The following is a 22,301-nucleotide window of genomic DNA, read 5'->3' on the forward strand; positions in this document are numbered from 1 at the left end:
CACTCTATTGTTAGTCCGGGTTGCAGTAAAGGCTACAGTTTGTCCGGTCAGAACAATGATGTCTCACTCAGATAATCCAAATCGGTTTTATTGAATGTGCATAGATGTGTGATGCACGCACACGCACAATCGCTGAAACTCCTCCGATTTGGATTATTACACTATATTTCAAACTATCTACAATATTTAACTAATCTACTTTTCCCGTTATCATCCACCTGCTCTCTTCTCCGTCACTTCGCAAACTCCGATGGAATGTTCAGGAAGAGTCCATTTCGCGCTGGATGACGGGGGTGACTGGAAGAGTCCATGTGTTAAAGGGGAACACATTCTACAATTATTTTTGTAAAATAATAAATATGAAATACCCCATGAAGCAATGGATTTTTTTTTAAAATTCATATATTTAAAGGAGAAGTCCACTTCCAGAACAACAACTGACAGATAATGTACTCACCCCCCTTGTCATCCAAGATGTTCATGTCTTTCTGAACATCTTGGACGACAAGGGGGTGAGTACATTATCTGTCAATTGTTGTTCTGGAAGTGGACTTCTCCTTTAAGTATGTGGAGGACCTTGTGATGAACAAGGCCTGAAGGTCGATGTCATGTTACCTGTGTAATCTGTTAATGCAAACAGTCTCTATTCAGCCTGTGTATGTGTAAGCTACTGCATATGAAGAACTGTTGTTTCTGTCATTCAGATGTTAACACTTTGTGATAAGTGGATCACATCTTTAGAAAACTAAACGACAACTATACAATACCAACTTTTACAGTAATTTTACATTCTTTTACAGTACACCAAGATCAAACTGTATCCTTTTAAATTTGATACATTTAAAATTTGCCTTGGGTAGGTCAAAATCAATCATAATAAATGTGAATTTATATCAGCAGTACTTATTAACAGTTAGCCTAATGAAATCAGTGCAAGAGTTTTACAGGCTGTTATGATGATGAAATCAGCTCCATAGAGACGTTGAATATATGAGATTTAAGTTGTGCCATTTTAGCCTAGACATCCTTTACAAAAGTACAAAAACATTGTTGTATGTAAAATGCACTCTTGCCTTCTAGTATCGATACATTTTATTGACTTTATCAATAAAACACACTACAAACAAATATACAAATCAAATCAAGGCATTACATTTGCCAGACAGGAATTTTCAAGATTATAATATCTGGTATCACATTAAGTGAGACATATTCAGTGATGTATAAAGAACAGAGCCCTAAACTATTAGTTACACTATGGAAAAATCTGTCACTAAGACACACACTATATTTCACTTCCTGTACCTGGCCGCATGTGGATCACTGATGATTCTCACAGGAGGCCGTTTAATATCACACAGGACACTGAGGAACCAGGATAAACCCCAAATCCAGCATAGAGGGGTTCAGTGAATGTGGTGTTGAATGTGTGTAAGTGTGTGAGTGTGTGTGTGTCAGAGACGCTGTAGAAGGACAGAGAGCCGGCCGACACGTCCACATACACTCCTGCTCTATTAGAGGATGAATGGACAGCAGGTATTTCAGTTCTGTTATTATTGTGCCAGACAGTGAATCTGCTTTCAGAGCAGAACAGACTCCAGGATTTATCATTGTATCCAAACAAACAGTCACTCCCTTCTCCTTTCCTGTTGATTCCTTTATATGACACTGATATATAAGCATAATTTCCGCTCCATTCAGTCTCCCAGTAACAGCGTCCAGTCAGACTCTCAACACACAGAACCTGAGGAACAGGATCAAATCTCTCTGGATGATCAGGATACGGCTGATAATCTTCTACATGTGTGATCTTCCTGTTGTTGTCCTCAGACAGAATGAGCCGAGTGTTTGCTGTGTTTGGATTCAGTGTGAGATCACAGGCATCTGAACACAAGAAGAGAGAAACATCAAGAACAACACAACAGTGAAGATGTGTGTCTGTGTGTTTACAGCTTGAACTATATTTGTCCAAGTCCAAAATGTCCTCACTATTCACAAATGTCCTCACTAAATATAGTGAAAGCTGTTGAACAGTGATTTGGATCTCACTAGCAGTGCTGGGCCTAGACTTCTAGAGCCCAAACTCTGTGAAAAACCCCTGTCAGGCCTGAAACAGTGCAGTCTAGTATTGTGTTAAATATGTGCTCTTTCTGTGAAGAAAAAGTACACACTTTGAGTATGTAGCAGAATAGTAAGCAAGCTTTGGGGCAGACTAGTTTGTCATAACTGCGTCTTTAACGCTCTTTTGCTCAGTTTTGTGCATTCTGTCCCAATTTAAACTGCCATGTCAATCATCTTGTCAGTTAACATCATGCACATTTCATATATAATTTAAATGTAAATGTCTCTGCGTTTTGTTACTGTTCTGTCGCCATCATCCAAATCAAGCATGGTGATCTTTTATTTCATGTCATTATGTTTGCATTGGCTCTCGTGTTGAGCTATTTCGCCATTAAAGTATTCAGTGTCTACAGCAACTGATGTGGTGCACATTATTCTCTTTCTATGAAACTTGTTAACAGTTAACCACATTTATCATATCCCTCAAACCCCTTCTTCTGCCTGTCCATCAGTCTTGCATATCCACCATGTTTGTAATTTTTTTAACGCTTTTTATGCATATTTGTAGTTAGAATCGAATACTAGTCCAACTCACAATGTGTATGCTGCATAAAAAAGTCATCTCTATTTCTATAACGCTTCGTACAATACAGATAGTTTCAAAGCAGTAACAGATTGAGATTGTGCTATAAAGCAGCTCTAACAAGCCAATAGTGTGATTCTAGAGCTCAAGTCAGTTCAGTAAGTGTACATTTCATCAGTTGTGCAGACTGACTGTATATTCAGTGTATTTATGCACATACATGTACAGGTGCTGGTCATATAATTAGAATATCTTCAAAAAGTTGATTTCACTAATTCCATTCAAGAAGTGAAACTTGTATAATGTATACATTCATTCCACACAGACTGATATATTTCAAGTGTTTATTTCTTTTAATTTTGATGATTATAACTGACAACTAATGAAAACCCCAAATTCAGTATCTCAGAAAATTAGAATATTGTGAAAAGGTTCAGGATTGAAGACACCTGGTGCCACACTCTAATCAGCTAATGAACTAAAACACCTGCAAAGGCCTTTAAATGGTCTCTCAGTCTAGTTCTGTAGGCTACACAATCATGGGGAAGACTGCTGATTTGACAGTTGTCCAAAAGACGACCATTGACACCTTGCACAAGGAGGGCAAGACACAAAAGGTCATTGCAAAAGAGTCTGGCTGTTCACAGAGCTCTGTGTCCAAGCACATTAACAGAGAGGCGAAGGGAAGGAAAAGATGTGGTAGAAAAAAAAAAATGTAACCCTGGAGAGAATTGTGAAACAAAACCCATTCAAAAATGTGGGGGAGATTCACAAAGAGTGGACTGCAGCTGGAGTCAGTGCTCAAGAACCACTACGCACAGACGTATGCAAGACATGGGTTTCAGCTGTCGCATTCCTTGTGTCAAGCCACTCTTGAACAACAGACGGCGTCAGAAGCGTCTCGCCTGGGCTAAAGACAAAAAGGACTGGACTGCTGCTGAGCGGTCCAAAGTTATGTTCTCTGATGAAAGTAAATTTTGCATTTCCTTTGGAAATCAGGGTCCCAGAGTCTGGAGGAAGAGAGGAGGGGCACAGAATCCACGATGCTTGAGGTCCAGTGTAAAGTTTCCACAGTCAGTGATGGCTTGGGGTGTCATGTCATCTGCTGGTGTTGGTCCACTGTGTTTTCTGAGGTCCAAGGTCAACGCAGCTGTATACCAGGACGTTTTAGAGCACTTCATGCTTCCTGCTGCTGACCAACTTTATGGAGATGCAGATTTCATTTTCCAACAGGACTTGGCACCTGCATACAGTGCCAAAGCTACCAGTACCTGGTTTAAGGACCATGGTATCCCTGTTCTTAATTGGCCAGCAAACTCGCCTGACCTTAACCCCATCGAAAATCTATGGGGTATTGTGAAGAGGAAGATGCGTTATGCCAGACCCAACAATGCAGAAGAGCTGAAGGCCACTATCAGAGCAACCTGGGCTCTCATAACACCTGAGCAGTGCCACAGACTGATCGACTCCATGCCACGCCGCATTGCTGCAGTAATTCAGGCAAAAGTAGCCCCAACTAAGTATTGAGTGCTGTACATGCTCATACTTTTCATGTTCATACTTTTCACTTGGCCAAGATTTCTAAAAATCCTTTCTTTGTATTGGTCTTAAGTAATATTCTAATTTTCTGAGATACTGCATTTGGGGTTTTCATTAGTTGTGTTTTAATCATCAAAATGAAAAGAAATAAACACTTGAAATATATCAGTCTGTGTGGAACGAATTTATGCATTATACAAGTTTCACTTCTTGAATGGAATTAGTGAAATAAATCAACTTTTTGAAGATATTCTAATTATATGACCAGCACCTGTATATGTGAGTGTTACCACAAACTCCAAAAGACACAAGATAATCCTGTTTTACATTTGTCATCTGTGTGGATTTTGGTGTGTATATGAATAATCATTTGATGTTTGTGTGTAGAGTTACTATGAAAAAACACCTTTTGATAAGCGCTAAAACAGTTTTGAAACAAGTGCTTTCTTTTGTAGTTTAGTTTAGTTCCAAACCAAAGTGAACAAATGAATCCCTTCATGAAGCCATATTTCTACAGTGTCAGTAACTGCATGTTAAATAGGTGTGATGCTGTGAATTAAATTGCTTATATAGAATTTTGTACAGTTGACCTCGACACTTCAGTTTACATGGTCGGTGCTATTCAATCTGGTTTCCACTAGCTTCAATACAGAGACTTTACGGTTCACATATAAGTGTTGTGTGTCGAATTCAAATGGGCAAGCGCTCATATCTGTTGGACTGAAATAGCGACACTAAACAAGCATTAATCGTTCTTGAAACCATATTAGTGTGGACAAGGCCTATGGCGTCCAATCGAAATGATCCATGTAAAAATTAAAGACAAAGCATCAAGAACATAAAGCAAAAGAGCAAGAAGAATGTATAGGAGGGAGAGGTAACGGAGCATTCGCACAATCACATTGGTGGACCAATGTCATCACAAGCTTGAGTACCAATTTGATTTGAGCAAGTGATTACCAGCTTGCAGCAGTTGCTTTTGTAGAGCGCACATGTACTAAAATTATGGATTATTTTATTAAAACCCAAACAATTTTTTTTAGTGTTTGGCCAGTTTTTATGTAGTCCAGCTTCTGGGACAGGACAGTCACAACAACCCAATGACTGAAATGAGTGCAGATATTTTGCATCCTCTTCAGGTAGTTCTCAGTGCTAACCAACTTGCATTTCTTTGGTAAAATATAGGTTTGTGTATATTCTATAAAACAGTTTCTTTGCTGTGAATCTTTTTTTGGTCTTGTAATATCACTGTCTAATGCAGTGGTTCTCAACCTTTTTTGGGCCAGTGCCCCCCCTACCCATTATCCAGGTCCCTCACCGTCCCCCATCAAATAAATCGTAGTCTAATTGTCCTCACTGAATATTAAAGTTGATTATTATTATTTTGTGTTTATAATAAGGACTGTTATTATATTTACAGTAATCCAAATGGGGTCATTATGATTTTTAGGAAATTGCTTCATTTCAAGGATGCATTGAATAGATCAAAAAAGACAGTAAAGTCCTTTTTTACAGTAAATTATTTTAAAATAAGTGTAATAACATTAATTTACAGAGTTTTTAAGCATGTTGGTGGTTTTCATTGCTACAGCTTCAGTGTTGTTGAAATGCGGATATATCTTGTTGCCCCAAATTTAAAAAGACAGTGGACATTGTTATTTTGGTGAGTAAATACCACATTTACACATGCAAATAGAAGAAATAGAAACCCTACTTTACTATTTTTCATAGATTTTGTGAGAATACTTCAAAGTTTACTTAAAAAAAAAATAATAAGTGCAACCCTAATTCTAGAAAAGTTGGGACATTTTGTAAAATAATAAAATCTGTAATTTGTTCATTCTATTTAACTTTTGACATATTTAACAATTTGACATATTCTTAAGTTTTCACAAAACGCCAACTTTTAATTGGGCTTGTAGAAAGATGGGAAACATATGCTCCTCATTTTCAAAATAGTTACTATTTTAGTGCTGTCCTGATTTATATATTTGTTATAGTCAATTAAATTTCAAATCTTTTCAAAAACTTTTTTGTCAGTGTGTTGTGTCAGCTATAATAATAATAATAAGAAATGTTTCTTAAGCAACAATCAGCATAATTTCTGAAAGATCATGTGACACTGAAAGCTGTAGTAATGTACTGTAGCTTAGCATGAGAAGTAAAAAGTTTTTTTTTTTTTTTTTTAAATGGTAGATTTACTGTTTTTACTGTAGGCTGTTTTTTTTTAAACAAACAAATGCAACCTTTTTTATGAACCCATTAACAAATCATACTGATATGCATGTATCTTGACCCTTAAAACAGCTCATACATAATATTTTTTTTTTTTTTTAATGTCATTAAATGGCACATGACATTCATCACATTTTTGATTTATCATTTGAAGTATCATCATTAGAAGCAAAAAAGGAGCAAAAAAGCCACGTGGACATAAATTAGGCTATAACTCTGAGCTTTGAATAAACTCTTTAGAAATTTTGTATTCAAACCAACTGCAGCCAATCAACAAACAAAAAGTATTAATGTTTTTTCTTGTTTAGAAAAATTAATATCTCTTGCTTTATCGTGTCTAAACGCTTGCTAAACACTAAAGTACTGAAGTTGTTGCTAAGGAAATGATACACCGTCAGGTCTAGGAGCGGAAGTACTGGTGTAAACTAGCAGCGAACATCACTACTACACTGACCGCGAACAGCGCGACACGTGTGTTAAAGCACATCGATCCCGTTACAATCAGTCGTTCAGTAACAACTGAGCGCGAGCGCTACAGTAAACGGATGGCGCGTTCTATTTCTGCTTGCGGGATTCAACGCGCCTGCGCCACAGACAAGTTGACAAATAGATATAGAAAGTGCGTTTTGACATATCCAGTAAAGACAGCGTTAGGATGTGGCAGACCATTTTCTTTTCAAGTTTCAGCTCATACATCTTTGGTGTAAACTCGTCTTGACCAAACGCACCCCCAGAAACAGCTCAACACCCCCCTTTCAAAAATATTGCTTCCAGCGCCCCCCGATGCTGTCTGAACGCCCCCGTTGAGAAACACTAGTCTAATGCAAGACCTCAAGTAATGTCACTTGCGGAAGTGCAGTCTGAGCACGCATGTCTGAAAGTGCATGTGGATAGAAGATATCATTAACCTGATAGAAAAACAATCAAAAGCTATGAGATGATAGTGAATAGTGATAGTGACAGTGATAGTCAACAATCTGTCTGTCTGTGTGTGTGTGTGTGTGTGTGTGTGTGTGTGTGTGTGTGTGTGTGTGAGTCTGTTTGTAGACCTACACTTTTGTGGTCCTCCTGTCATCATGTTTTCTCCTCTATGATCCACACTATAAACACACAAACACACATTAATGTAGATCTGCATCATTCACACACACATTCAGTATGTCAGTATTAGTGTTTGACATACTTGAGTTTCTGCAGTTTATAGTTTGGATCCTCCAGTTTGTGTTTGAGCAGCTGCACTCCTGATCGTCCTGGGTGATTGTAGCTCAGATCCAGCTCTCTCAGGTGTGAGGGGTTTGAACTCAGAGCTGAAGACAAATAATCACAGCCTTCCTCTGTCACCATACAGCCAGACAACCTACAGACACACACAGTCAGATCATCTACAGACACAAACACAGACAGATCAACTACAGACACACACAGACAGATCATCTACAGACACACACAGACAGATCATCTACAGACACACACACAGACAGATCATCTACAGACACACACACAGACAGATCATCTACAGACACACATCCACATTAAAACTGACTGACTGTACATTATCCCTTAGATGTATTTAATACCTCAGTATCTGCAGCTGACAGTTCAGACTCTTCAGTCCATCAGAAATAATCTTTACACCAGAGTCCTGCAGGTCATTCTTGCTCAGATCCAGCTCTCTCAGGTGTGAGGGGTTTGAACTCAGAGCTGAAGACAAATAACCACAACCTTCCTCTGTCACCATACAGCCAGACAACCTACAGACACACACAGACAGATCATCTACAGACACACACAGACAGATCATCTGCAGACACACAGACAGACCATGTACAGACACACATCAGTATTGTGACCAGTTGACTGTAAATGATGTCTTATTTGTTGTTAATACCTCAGTATCTCCAGCTGACGGTTTGGACTCTTCAGTCCATCAGAAACAAACTTTACTCCAGAGTCCTGCAGGTCATTGTTACTCAGATCCAGTTCTCTCAGGACACAGTTTGAGGATTGTAGAGCTGATGACAAATTCTCACAACACTGAGCAGTGAGATTACAGCCAGCAAGCCTGAAAGAGAGCAGAACACACACATCAACAGACAGATCATCTACAGACATCAACATTGTGACCAGCTAGTTGCAAGTGATGTTCTTAAAAGATTAGTTAAGTTCCAGAATAAAAAAATCCTGATAATTTACTCGCCCCCTTGTGATCCAAGATGTTAATGTTTGTGGTTAAAAAGTACATTTTTATTTTTTAAGAAAATGACTCATCATTTTGCTAGATAAGGCCTTTACTCCTCAGCTGGAATCATGTAGAGCGATTTGAAGCTGCATTGAAACTGCAGTTTGAAAGTTTAAACAACTGAGCACCATAGAAGTCCACTATGGGAAAAAATCCTGGAATGTTTTGCTCAAAAAACTATTTCTTTGTGAGTGAAGAATGACATGACCATCTTGGATGACAACAGTGTGAGCAAATTATCAGGAAATCGTATTCTGGAAGTGAACTAATTCTTTAATACCTTAGTATCTCCAGCCGACGGTTAGGACTCTTCAGTCCATCAGAAATAAACTTTCCACCAGAGTCCTGCAGGTGATTGTAGCTCAGATCCAGTTCTCTCAGGACACAGTTTGAGGATTGTAGAGCTGATGACACAACTTTACAACACTGATCAGTGAGATTACAACCAGCAAGACTGAAAAAAGACAAGAACACACACATCAACAGTCAGATCATCTACAGACACACATCAACAATGTGACCAGTTGACTGTTAATGATCTTTTATATGTTCTTAATACCTCAGTATCTCCAGCTGACAGTTTGGACTCTTCAGTCCATCAGAAATAATCTTTACACCAGAGTCCTGCAGGTCATTGTTACTCAGATCCAGTTCTCTCAGGACACAGTTTGAGGATTTTAGAGCTGATGACAAACTCTCACAACACTGAGCAGTGAGATTACAGCCAGAAAGTCTGAAAGAGATAAAATAAAATGTAAGAAATAAAGCAATAAACACATGTACAGAAGGGTTGTCAGTTTTCTGTTTTCAGGGAACGGAGGATGACATGATCTGGGAATAATTCAGTTGTATTTAATTATCTGTTAGCTATGACTCCAGTGGTTTAACCTCAATTTTATGAAGTGCTTTTGGATTAAAAAAACTATTTACCACTCTATTTACGTTTTATAATTCTGCTAATAATACGTCATATATTTCAACACACATATTTTGTTATTCATTATCTGTTCTTTTTTGACAGATTACTATTCATGACATGACATGACATGGAGAAAATATATCTGTAGATGAATAAAGAAATTGTTCAACATTTTTATTAATTACGTGATTCATTTTAGTTAAAAAAATGACCATGTTGTATTAATTTGTTTTCCCATTATTTAATTAAAAATTTAATAAATTAAACATGGCCAAAGAAAGGATTAATAAAACATCCTTATCCAGCCTTGTCCAGGGCCTGGACAAGAAGTTGTGCAGACTGCTCTTTTAATAAGCGTCTGATCTATCTGATGTTGTGCAATGCAAACCTGCAAGATCAAGCAGTTTTAGCTATGTGGTCTATGAAAGTCAATTGGTCATCAAAGACTACACCAAGATTTCTGGCTGAACTTGATGCGGTAATTGTTGAAGAACCTAACTGGATTGTAAAGTCATGCTGTAGAGTCTGAGTGGCAGGGAAGACATAGAGCTCAGTCTTTGCCAGGTTGAGCTGTAGGTGATGTTCTTTCATCCATGCTGAGATGTCCACCCGGCAGCCTGAGATCCGAACAGCTGCCGTTGGATCATCTGAAACCTGACTGATTAACATACAGTTTTTTGAGCAGTGGGGTTACCCGAGCCTGCTTGAATGCAGTGGGAAAAGTGCCTGTGAGGAGAGATGTGTTGATGTGTGTGAGTGCTGGCAGGAGTGTAGGAGAGATTGCTTGGAGAATGTGTGAGGGGATAGGATCTAGTGGGCATGTTGTGGGATGGCTGGAGAGGAGAAGTTTGGATACTTCTGCCTCCGAAAGGGGAGAGAAGGAAAAGAGGGGAGTTTTAGCCGTGGATGTTATCAGGTTTAGTTCCGGAATGTGTGAAGCTGAGAACTGACCACTGATTGTGGTAGTTTTGTCTGTAAAGAACGTGGCGAAATCGTCAGCTGTTATAGAAGTGGTGGGAGGAGGTCGAGGGGGACAGAAGAGTGAATTGAATGTTTTGTAGAGGTTACGTGTGTCTGGAGCATTGTTGATCTTGTTGTGGAAGTATGAGGACTTGGCAGTATGGAGTTGAGCAGAGAAGGATGAAAGCAAAGACTGATACATACTCAAGTCAGACGGATCTCTTGATTTGTGCCATTTTCTCTCTGCTGCCCTGAGTTTGGAAGGATGCTCACAAAGAACATCGGATAACCAGCAGTTAGGAGGGGTGGCCCCTGCTGGAATGGAAGAGAGGGGACATATATTGTCTAGGCAAGAAGTTAAAGTAGAGCATAAGGTGTCAGTTTCTGCATTAACATCCAGGGATGGATGGGTGAGTGAAAGGGAATGCGGGTTTCATATAAAAGTAACAGGTACCGGGGTCGGAGGTAGCAATATGTAGGTTAAATTGAATGATGATATGGTCGGAGATGTGTAGGGATTTAACCGAAATGCTGTCTGCAATAAAATTGCGTGTGTAAATTAGATCAAGATGGTTGCCTGATTTGTGAATACTTGTAGTGACAAGGCGTTTGAAATCAAATGAAGCTAGGAGTGAATGGAAGTCTGCAGCATAAGGCTCGTCCAGATGAATGTTACAGTCGCCAAAGACTAAGAGTGGTCTGCCATTCTCCGGGAATAAGGAAAGCAGCCCATCCAACTCCTCTAGGAAGGTGCCCAGTTGACCAGGAGGGTGGTAAGTTACCACAACGTGGATTTGCATAGAGGAGAGTGGGTTGCGTACATCCAGTTGTTAGAAATGAGTCTCAAGGGGTGTGAGAGAGAGAGAAGTTATTTGACAGAGCAGCTGGGGTTGCTGAGTCTTTTGGACAAATCCAGGTCTCAGTCAAGCCCAAGATACTGAGTCTAGATTGTAAATAAAAAGCCAAAATGAAGTCTGCTTTCTTGACAGCTGACTGGCAGTTTCAGAGACCAACAGTAAAAGAGAAAGGTTCAGTGGAAGAAGTGGTGATAGGGTGCAGGTTAGAAAGATTGCGTTTCCTTTTGCATGTGATGTTAGAGCATTATTTAGAGACAAACGGAATGTATTGGAAACACATGATAGACGTGGAAAGAAGGACAAAGAGGAGAGTGTTGAAACGCAAAGTAAAATGAATACTAAAGTGCGTTTTCCGGTTTCGTTGCTCTGTTAAAAGTCGCTCGCTCAGGAAAAGTCGCAGGTCTTTTTCCCCTTGTAAAATGAAACAAACATCAATAGAAATAGGTAGAGAATGAATAAATTCTTCCTAGCAGTGGCTAATAATTTAAACAACACCTATTGAAATTAAAGTATTAAGCAAACACTTACAAGCTGTCGCTGCTGCCTTCTCTGTGGACTATAGTCCATAAAAAGGTGGATATAGAAAAAAAACGCATGTAATTGTTTAAATGAATGTACAGATATGTTATTTACTGTACAAGTGTCCAGTTTACATGTGTACAATTTTCGGTTTCCTATGTATAAATATGTCAGTTATGATGGGCAATGTATAAAAATTGCTTTAACTGTTCAGACTGAATATAGCCTGCGGGCAAAAAAAAAAAAAAACGTATTGTGTCTGGCTGTCCTGGTCGGTGCTCTGTAATAAAGACCTGCAGTCCCACGGGAGTATCGTGGGACCCAAAGCTACAGAGTGCGGCGTGGGAAAAAAAACTTGAAAACTTGGAGAGTGCAGGTGCAGGCAGGTAGACACTCATGTGTGTACGGGATGCGGGAGAATAAATGATTCGCAGGACTCCCGCAAAATAGAAATATCTAAACATAAAATATCTAAAAACATATAAATTGTTATTCATCTACTGCACAAAAGCAACAAGAGAGAATATAATAAATATAAAATAAAAATGATTAACAAGCACAAGGATAGGCAGTTTCGATTAAAATGTGTTTGCAGCATGAGCAATGTAGCCATCTGTTGATTTTTGGAAACGCAATGGCCAATCAGAGGTGTTTAAGTTGGAATCCACTCAGCGCTCAAAGATTTTTGCACAGTGCTAAATATTGCATGCTCACTGCTCACAAATCATCTCATTATTACACACGAAGGGTAGACAAAAATTTTCACAATGAAAGTTTCATTGTGCACATATTCATTGTTATATGAGCTTTATGAGATCGCAATGAACTGAAAAGTCAGCTTTAAGGGAGTGCTGTTTGCTCGCATTGCATGCTGTTCAGCCATGCATGCATGCAGCAGGCGATGCTTGCTTTTATGTTAACAATAACAGTGGTTTGTGAATGCTGATGCTTAGCCTAAATAAATATTTTATCAGGAGCATTTATGTTGGGATCTTGCAGAACTTACGAGATGTTACAGAACTATTTCATATAAATTTCATCTACATACTAAAAAAAAAAAATCTATATAGGTTAGGCAAGGCAACAATTCTAAGAGAGAGTTGGCAGGGTGTGAGGGGCAGAAAATTATTTTCTTAACCCTTGTCCTCACTCTGGAGGTGTAAAGACCTTGGAGGTTGGGTGAAGGGGCACCAATTATCCTCTCAGCAGTCCTGACTGTCCAATGTAGTCTCCTGATGTTAGCAAGGAAGTTCAACCTTTGCTGGGCCTTTTTTGCAATGGAGTCTATGTGAGTGTCCCACTTCATGTCTTGAGAGATGGTGGTGTCCAGGAACCTGAATGTCTCTACTGCAGCCACAGTCCATGATGGTGAGTGGGGTTTCTCCTGAAGTCCATGATCATCTCCACTGTTTTGAGCATGTTCAGCTCCAGGTTGTTAAGACTGCACCAGACAGCCAGCTTTTTAACCTCCTGTCGATAACCAGACTTTTTGCATAAGACAGATGGTGGTACTGTTATCTGCATACTTCAGGAGTTTGACAGAGGGGTCTTTTGCAGTGCATTCGTTTGTATACAGGGAGAAGAGCAGTGGGGACAGGTGATCCACTGACAGGTTGGGGAGAGCACAGAAAGGTGTCTCACCTTGATCTGAAGTCATCAAACAAAATCCTTGCATAAGTCCCAGGTCTATCAAGATGCAGGAGATAATGCAGTGCCATATTGACTGCATTATCCACAGACATGTTTTCACTGTAGGCAAACTGAAGAGGATCCAGCAAGGGTCCAGTGATTTCCTTTAGGGTTGGGACCAGTCTTTCAAATGATTTCATGACCATAGACATAAGAGCAGGTAACTACATACAGTCCCAGTAATCAGTTGAAGATCTGTGTGAAGATGGGGGCCAGTTGGTCAGCACAGATGACCAGTTCTTTGTGAACTGAAGTGATTTACAGCTTTTTAGTGATTATAAACAGAGCACGCTGTTTGCTTTCTAGCCTGGATATACAGGTGCATCTCAATAAATTAGAATATCGTGGAAAAGTTCATTTATTTCAGTAATTCCACTCAAATTGTGAAACTCGTGTATTAAATAAATTCAATGCACACAGACTGAAGTAGTTTAAGTCTTTGGTTCTTTTAATTGTGATGATTTTGGCTCACATTTAACAAAAGCCCATCGGCGTGGCATGGAGGTGATCAGTCTGTGGCACTGCTGAGGTGGTATGGAAGCCCAGGTTTCTTTGACAGTGGCCTTCAGCTCATCTGCAATTTTTGATCTTTTGTTTCTTATTTTCCTCTTGACAATACCCCATAGATTCTCTATGGGGTTTATGTCTGGTGAGTTTACTAGCCAATCAACCTCACTAACACCATCATTTAACCAACTTTTGGTGCTTTTGGCAGTGTGGGCAGGTGCCAAATTCTGCTGGAAAATGAAATCAGCATCTTTAAAAGGCTGGTCAGCAGAAGCAAGCATGAAGTGCTCTAAAATTTCTTGGTAAACGGGTGCAATGACCTTGGTTTTCAAAAAACACAGTGGATCAACACCAGCAGATGACACTGCACTCCAAATCATCACAGACTGTGGAAACTTAAAACTGGACTTCAAGCAACTTGGACTATGAGCTTCATCACCCTTCCTCCAGACTCTAGGACCTTGGTTTCCAAATAAAATACGAAACTTGCTCTCATCTGAAAAGAGGACTTTGGACCACTGGGAAAACAGTCCATTTCTTCTTCTCCTTAGCCCAGGTAAGACGCCTCTGACGTCGTCTGTGGTTCAGGAGTGAGGAATACGACAACTGTAGCCAACTTCCTTGACACGTCTGTGTGTGGTGGCTCTTGATGCTTTGACCCCAGCCAGTCCATTCTTTGTGAAGTTCACCCAAATTCTTGAATCGATTTTGTTTGACAAGCCTCTCAAGGCTGCAGTTCTCTCGGTTGGTTGTGCATCTTTTTCTTCCACACTTTTTCCTTCCACTCAACTTTCTGTTAACATGCTTGGATACAGCATTGTGAACAGCCAGCTTATTTAGCAATGAATGTTTGTGTTTTACCCTCCTTGTGAAGGGTGTCAATGATTGTCTTCTGGACAACTGTCAGATCCACAGTCTTCCCCATGATTGTGTAGCCTAGTGAACCAAACTGAGAGACCATTTTGAAGGCTCAGGAAACCTTTGCAGATGTTTTGAGTTGATTAGCTGATTGGCATGTCACCAGATTCTAATTTGCTGAGATAGTGAATAGGTGGGTTTTTGTTAAATGTGAGCCAAAATTATCACAATTAAAAGAACCAAACACTTAAACTACTTCAATATGTGTGCACTGAATTTATTTAATACACAAGTTTTACTTTGGGTTTAATTTGACTTGAATTACTAAAATAATGAACTTTCCCACAACATTCTAATTTACTGAGATGCACCTGTAATTATGTCCTAGAATTAATTTGCCTATTTAAGCCTGTGTGTTTTTGCCAGACTTCGCAAAGACTTGTTCACTGTTAATGTTGTTCTGAGTTACGGGATGTTTACCCAGTTCCTGTCATGGGCTTGGTTCTTTGCTGGTTTTCTTAGATTTACCTGTTGTGTGGTACGCATGTAGTGTGAGTGTTAACCGCGCCAGAGCACGGAACAGATAATACTTTGTGTGCGCTACTGTCATCATTACAACCGCAAACATATTCTACTACTACTACTACACTACACTTTTCAATTAATTTAATTCAGTCAAGTATTTTGAGGCGTATAATGGGTCTGGTTCTAACCTAATTGATGATAAAGAAAATTAGTAGTTTGTAAGTAAAACCGGAAATTGTTTCATTAATGTCAGCTGGTTCCATAATAATTCTCTGATACATAAAAGTGAAAATCAATGCAGGGCATGAATTTAAAATTAATTATTACTTATTATTAGGCAGAATATTAGCAAAAGTGGTTTTTCTACATTATCTCATACGTGACGCAAGCGTGCTCTGGCCCATAAAGTTTAGTGCAAGTGTGAGTGCAGGCCAGCGGGGGAGTGGGGATAATCGTGCTTGGGCTCGGTTCAAGGCAACCGTGCCTAGTGTGAGTACACTCTAAGACAGCCCAGATTTTGAACGGCACTGCCTAGCATCCATCTGGGGAATCTCTGCTCTCTACCCAACAAAACGGACAAACTCCTTTCACCTTCCTGGACAAATAAGGATTTTTCAAACTCTGCTGCTCTGTGGAAATCACTTGGCAGCGGGACATGCTTTTACATCAATGAAAGGTGGTGTACAGATGTAACAGTGTCAAAGAATATGTGCTGTCCCGATCTGGAAGCACTTTTCATTAACTGTAAGCCATTCTATTTGCTGCAAGAGTTTTGCTCTTTCATTCTCATGAGTGTTTACATTCCACCGCAAATGCACTTGAGCCTGGCTTTACAGAAACTCGCTGATCCGATCACAGACACAGAAAGCAATACCTGGACTCTGTTTTAACAATTCTTGAGGATTTTAATAAAGCAAGTCTCTCACGTGAACTGCAAAAATACAGCTGGGCAAAGTCCCTTCCTGCTTCAAGTGGAACGACTACAGACCTGTTGCTTTAACGTCTGTGGTCATGAAGTCATATGAAAAACTGGTTTTGACTTATCTGAAGAACATCACTGGACACTTACTGGACCCCCTGCAGTTTGCCTCCTGAGCAAACAGGTCCGTAGATGATGCAGTGAACATGGGACTGCACTTAATCCTGCACCATCTGGACAAAATAGGGACTTATGTGAGGATCCTGTTCATGGACTTCAGTTCGGCCTTAAACACTATCATTCCAGCACTCCTCCAGACCAAACTAATCCAGCTCTTCATCCCTAGCTCTATCTGTCAATGGATCACCAGCTTTCTGATAGATAGGCAACAGCTAGTGAGAATGAGTGAATTCACATCTAATAGGCGCACCATTAGCACTGGTGCTCCTCAGGGTTGCGTCCTCTTCCCACTGCTCTTCTCCCTCCACACCAACAACTGCACCTCTAAAAGACCCCTCTGTCAAGGTCCTGAAGTTTGCGGATGACACCACAGTCATCGGCCTCATCAAGGATGGAGATGAGTTTGCTTACAGACAGGAGGTTAAAGAGCTGGCTGTCTGGTGCAGTCACAACAACCTGGAGCTCAATCCACTCAAAACAGTGGAGATGATAGTGGACTTCACATTTACATTTACATTTATTCATTTAGCAGACGCTTTTATCCAAAGTGACTTACAGGTGGGGAATACATCGAGCAATTTGTCCTAAAGAGGCAAAACGACCTACGAAGTGCTCAAATTATATAACAGGCATTGTTCAAATAAGTACAAGCTAGAAAGGGAAAAGAGTAGAAAAAGATTTTTTTTTTTTTTATTTAAGTCAAGTAGTGTCGAAAGAGATGGGTTTTCAGCAGTCGCTTGAAAGTTGTTAGGGAGTTGGCATTCCGGATAGCGGTGGGAAGATCATTCCAACAGCCAGGAACGGTGTAAGAGAATGTTCTGGAAAGTGATTTTGTGCCTCTTTGTGATGGTACAATGAGGCGTCGCTCACTGGCGGATCTTAGAGTTCTGGAGGGAGTGTAGATTGGTAGCAGTGAGTGGAAGTAGGCGGGCGCCGAGCCTGTGGTTGTTCTATATGCAAGCATTAGTGTCTTGAATTTGATGCGAGCTGCAATTGGGAGCCAGTGCAGGGTAATAAAGAGAGGAGTGACATGGGCCCTTTTGGGCTCGTTGAAGACCAGTCGTGCTGCTGCATTCTGAATCATTTGTAGAGGTTTGATTGTGCATGCGGGAAGACCGGCTAGAAGAGCATTGCAGTAGTCCAGCCTGGAGATGACCAGGGCCTGGACAAGGGCAAAAAAATCTGCACTCACCATCATGGAAAGCACTGTAATGACAGTAGAATCATTGACCTTAAAAGACTACAGACTACAAAGGATAGTCCGGACTGCTGAGCGAATAATTGGTACAACCCTCCCTACACTCCAAGAACTGTACTCATCCAGAGTTAGCAAAAGGTCAAGCAATATCAGAGTTTCAGGAATAACTTCTGCAGGATTCAATCTCGATATTGCAATGATTGACAGTGATAACCATAGCAATGGACAAGACAAAAATATTATCTGTGGAAACAGATGTGCGTTAAGGCTGGAGCAGCTCAGTAATTTCAGAAGCACCTCAGTGTTTTAATTCTTGAAGCAGCCCTGATTTGTAGTTCAGAACACTCATCAGACACTCTCTGCATGAAAGAGCGGCGATTCACATCTTTGTATTTCCAGCCCCACAATGACGCCTATGACGACTGACTTGCCAGAGCCGCTCCTGTCAGTTTGTGTTTTGCATGCGACTCAAATACTCCACTCTCCACCCAAATATAAAAGCTCTTGTTGGTGTATGAAGGTTTGATGGATGAACTTGTGGCTCGATTAGATCCTTGTTGCATCAGAAAGTGATAAAACTTTCACTGCTAACTGTAATAGTTAACTGTATCAGTACTCAAACAACTGGAACATTAAACATTTATGATGAATAATTACTGAAGATTAAATGTTACAATGCTATATTGTTATTCCTAATAATATTATCAGTAATTTATGTAATAATTTTATCTTCATTCACAAGCGAAAATGTCTCAATTCCTGCTTTACTGATCAATGGTGTCGACCGTCCCTTTGCTTCACCTGCTGCTGATTTAACGAACAAGTTTCACATGTGACTGGGTTATATTTACCGCGGTGATAACAGACATTTGATCGACTTTCTACTGTATTAAAAAGGCATGTCATGACACTTTTAGGATTTTCTGGCCTGTTATTTAGGAGGAAATATCTAATTTAGGAATATTTTTGTCAGATTCATTATTGAATATGATACTTTAGTTAATGATTAAACACTCACAGAGCTTTTCTGCAGTTGATCACAGCTGGTATCAGTCTTCTTCTCCCCTCATCTGATGTGTTGTATTTCATGGGGTTCAGCTCATCCAGCGGCTCCTCTGACATCTGAAGCATGTAGGAGATTGTTGAGCAGTGAGCAGCAGAGAGTTTCTTCTCTGAGTGTTTGTCTGATTTCACAAACTTCTGAATCTCTCTGGACAAAGTCTGATCTTTCACTTCCAGAAGACAGAGGAACAGATTGATGGATTGACCAGCTGAGAGATTACCATGTAGATTTTTTTTTGTGTGTAGCATTTGAGGTTTTCTCGTAAGTGTATACAGCCTCTCAACATCATCATTATCATCATCATCATCATCATCATCTTTAATAATGTTTTTAATGAACCCTGTGGTTTTCCTGATGCTCTTTGAGCTGTTCTCTGTGTGTGTCAGTAGATCCTGTAAGAGTCTCTGATTGGACACCAGTGAGACGCCCAGCAGGAACCGCAGGAACAGATCCAGCTGTCCATTCTTACTGTCAAGAGCTTTATCTACAGCTGATCTTAGTAGATCATACAGTGAGTCATTAGATCTGTAAAATGTGAATTCATGCAGTGGCTCTTTGTTCTCTGTTAAATAGCAGTAAAACACATAGAAAGCAGCGAGAAACTCCTGAACGCTCAGATGAATGAAGCTGTAGACTTTCCTTTGATGAATCACAGATTCCTCCTTAAATATCTCAGTGCAAATCCCAGAATACACTGAGGCGTCAGTGACGTCTATGCTGCTCTCAATCAGGTCCTCCTCATAGAACATCACATTGCCCTTCATCAGCTGTTTGAAAGCCACTTTAGCAAGTTTCACAATCACTTCTCTGTTGGACTGCAGGAGTTTCTCTGGATCTCTCTCTTCATACTTCTGATTCCTCATGTTGATCTGAACCAGCAGGAAGTGGATGTACATTTCAGTCAGAGTTCGAGGGATTTCTGCACTCAGATCTTCTTTCAGGAGCTTCTGAAGCACAGTGGATGAGATCCAGCAGAAGACGGGGATGTGGCACATGATGTGGAGGCTTCTTGCTCTTCTGATGTGTGAGATGATTCTGCTGGCTTGATGCTGGTCACTGATTCTCTTCCTGAAATATTCCTCCTTCTGAGGCTCATTGAATCCCTGAATTTCTGTCAGACGGTTGATGTATTTGGAGGGGATCTGATTGGCTGCTGCTGGTCTGGAGGTGATCCAGATGAGAGCAGAGGGAAGCAGCTCTCCTTTCATGAGGTTTGACATCAACACACCCACTGATGAAGTTTCAGTCACATCACAAACTTTCTGATCATCTGAAAACATCAGTGTGATTCTGCTTTCATCCAGACCATCAAAGATGAACACAACTTTACACTCCTCATAAATCTTTGAGTCCAGATCTTGAAGTTCAGGATGAAAGACCAGCAGAAGTCTGTGAAGACTGTACCGATGATCTTGGATCAAGTTCAGCTCTCGAAATGGAAGCACAAACATGAAATCTACATCCTGATTGTTTTTTCCCTCGGCCCAGTCCAGAATAAACTTCTGCACAGAGACAGTTTTTCCAATTCCAGCAATGCCTTTGGTAATAACAGTCTTGATTTGGTCGTTCTTCTTTTTTTTCTTCTTATATCCTGGTTCAGGTGAGGCTGTAAAGATGTCATTGCAGTAGATTGGAGTGTCTTGTGAGTGTTGTGTTTTGGCTGTTTTCTCCATCTGTAAAACCTCATGTTCTTCATTCACTCCTTCACTCTCTCCCTCTATGATGTAGAGCTGTGTGTAGATCCTGTTCAGGAGGGTTTGATTCTCCTGGAGTTTCAGTCCCTCAAATAATCTCTCATACTTGATCTTCATGCTGGTTTTGTGCTGGTCTTTGACTCTCTGTAGTTCATCATTCACTGGTTCCACACGTTTATTCAGACAGAAGACAGAGGCAGCTCCTCGAGAGATGTTTCGGTCTCGATCTGCTCTGCTGAAATATCAAAAGAAGAACAGATGAAAAATATCTGAAATAAAAAAAGGATAACTTAAAATCTAAATTAATAGAGATGTCATTCTTGCATTTTTGCCTAACTTTCTTTTCAGTTGATCTGTTTAACACTTTTTGTAATGCACATTGTTCCAAAATAGGTAAATGCAAAGAAAAGGAAAAGAGTGTCTTACAATCCTCCAGCAAACAAATAAAGGTGACAAAGAAATAAACGGGCGTCGTTTGCGGGAATGAGGAGTAGTGACGAGGAAATCAGGAAACACAGTTTATTTTTATAATCCATACAACGGAGCAGGAACGAACAGGAACAGAAGGGAATCCACACACAAACAACTCACAAAGACGTTTAAATACATGGAGTGACATAAACAATAACCGACAAACCAAAGGGGAACAGAACTAGACTTGTATACACAGACTAATCAGACAAGGACAGGTGTGAACGATTAAACAATGATGTAATAATTGAAGACGGAACAGGAAAGACCAACATTGGCATACATTGGGAAAAACCACAAAAACAGTCCACAGGGGTGTGACATTACCGCCCCCCCCAATAAGGTACGACACGCGCTGTAACAAATATACTGGGGAGGGGGGGGGGGAGGGGGGGGGGGGGGGGGGGGGGGGGGGGGGGGGGCGCCGCCCTGGAGGCTTGTGCAGGGCAGACACAGGAGGGATAGGAGGTACGCCTCCAGGGCGGATCAGGGAGCCCAGGGATTCATGGCGGAGCATACAGTCCGGTATGCCATGGTGGGTCAGGGAGCTCGGGGAGCCACGGCGGAGCATACAGTTCTGGGTGCCATGGCGGGTCAGGGAGCTCAGGGAGCCACGGCGGAGCATACAGTCTGGGGTGCCATGGCGGATCAGGGAGCTCGGGGAGCCACGGCGGAGCATACAGTCCATGATGCCATGGCGGGTCAGAAAGCCATGGCCGAGTACACAGTCCAGACGGCCAAGGAGGTTCAGGGGGATAGCCCCCCCCCCAAAATTTTCTTGGGGAAACTTAGGGTATTGTCAACCCAGGAGAGTACAGGAAGGCGTTGACACAGGAGGGCGCTCAGGAGGCATTGACACAGGAGGGCGCTCAGGAGGCGCAGGCACAGGAGGGCGCAATGGAGGAAGCGCCGGCTCTGGAGGATGCTCAGGCTCTGGAGTGCCCTCTGGAGGACGCTCAGGCTCTGGAGGGCGCTCTGGAGGACGCTCAGGCTCTGGAGGGCGCTTTGGAGGACGCTCAGGCTCTGGAGAGCGCTCTGGAGGAAGCTCAGGCTCTGGAGGGCGCTCTGGAGGACTGGACGGGACCAGTGGAGACTTGGGAGGGCTGGACGGAACCAGCAGAGACAAAGGAGAGCTGGATGGGACCAGCGGAGACAAAGGAGAAAGGAATCCATACTGATAGATTGTGTCCTTAAGGCATATGTGGCTTGCCATATTCAATGCCATTATTCCAGAGCGCGGGGCTGTCACAGGCTTACTCGAGCACGGGGAGTGAGCTGGCCGCAG

General features: G+C 41.1%; 1 protein-coding gene across 7 annotated transcripts; it reads right to left on the reverse strand.

The window, feature by feature from the left end:
* Window positions 1-1,072: 1,072 nt before the first annotated feature.
* LOC127154100 (NACHT, LRR and PYD domains-containing protein 3-like) lies at window positions 1,073-21,261 on the reverse strand. Of its 7 annotated transcripts, XM_051095538.1 has the most exons (9): window positions 20,972-21,260; window positions 18,807-20,780; window positions 9,217-9,390; window positions 8,938-9,111; window positions 8,307-8,480; window positions 7,996-8,169; window positions 7,602-7,775; window positions 7,472-7,518; window positions 1,073-1,884 (listed from the first exon to the last, which is right to left on the reverse strand). In XM_051095538.1, exons 1-9 carry the CDS (start codon window positions 21,079-21,081, stop codon window positions 1,334-1,336), a joined length of 3,552 nt encoding a protein of 1,183 aa, XP_050951495.1. In that variant the 5' UTR covers window positions 21,082-21,260; the 3' UTR covers window positions 1,073-1,333. The 7 variants fall into 7 exon arrangements, with proteins under 7 accessions (XP_050951495.1, XP_050951843.1, XP_050951549.1 ...); XM_051095886.1 differs by lacking the exon at window positions 8,307-8,480 and having other exon boundaries at window positions 20,972-21,261; XM_051095592.1 differs by lacking the exon at window positions 7,996-8,169.
* Window positions 21,262-22,301: the final 1,040 nt, after the last annotated feature.

Source organism: Labeo rohita, chromosome 1, assembly GCF_022985175.1.
Source record: "Labeo rohita strain BAU-BD-2019 chromosome 1, IGBB_LRoh.1.0, whole genome shotgun sequence".
Taxonomy (NCBI): domain Eukaryota; kingdom Metazoa; phylum Chordata; class Actinopteri; order Cypriniformes; family Cyprinidae; genus Labeo; species Labeo rohita.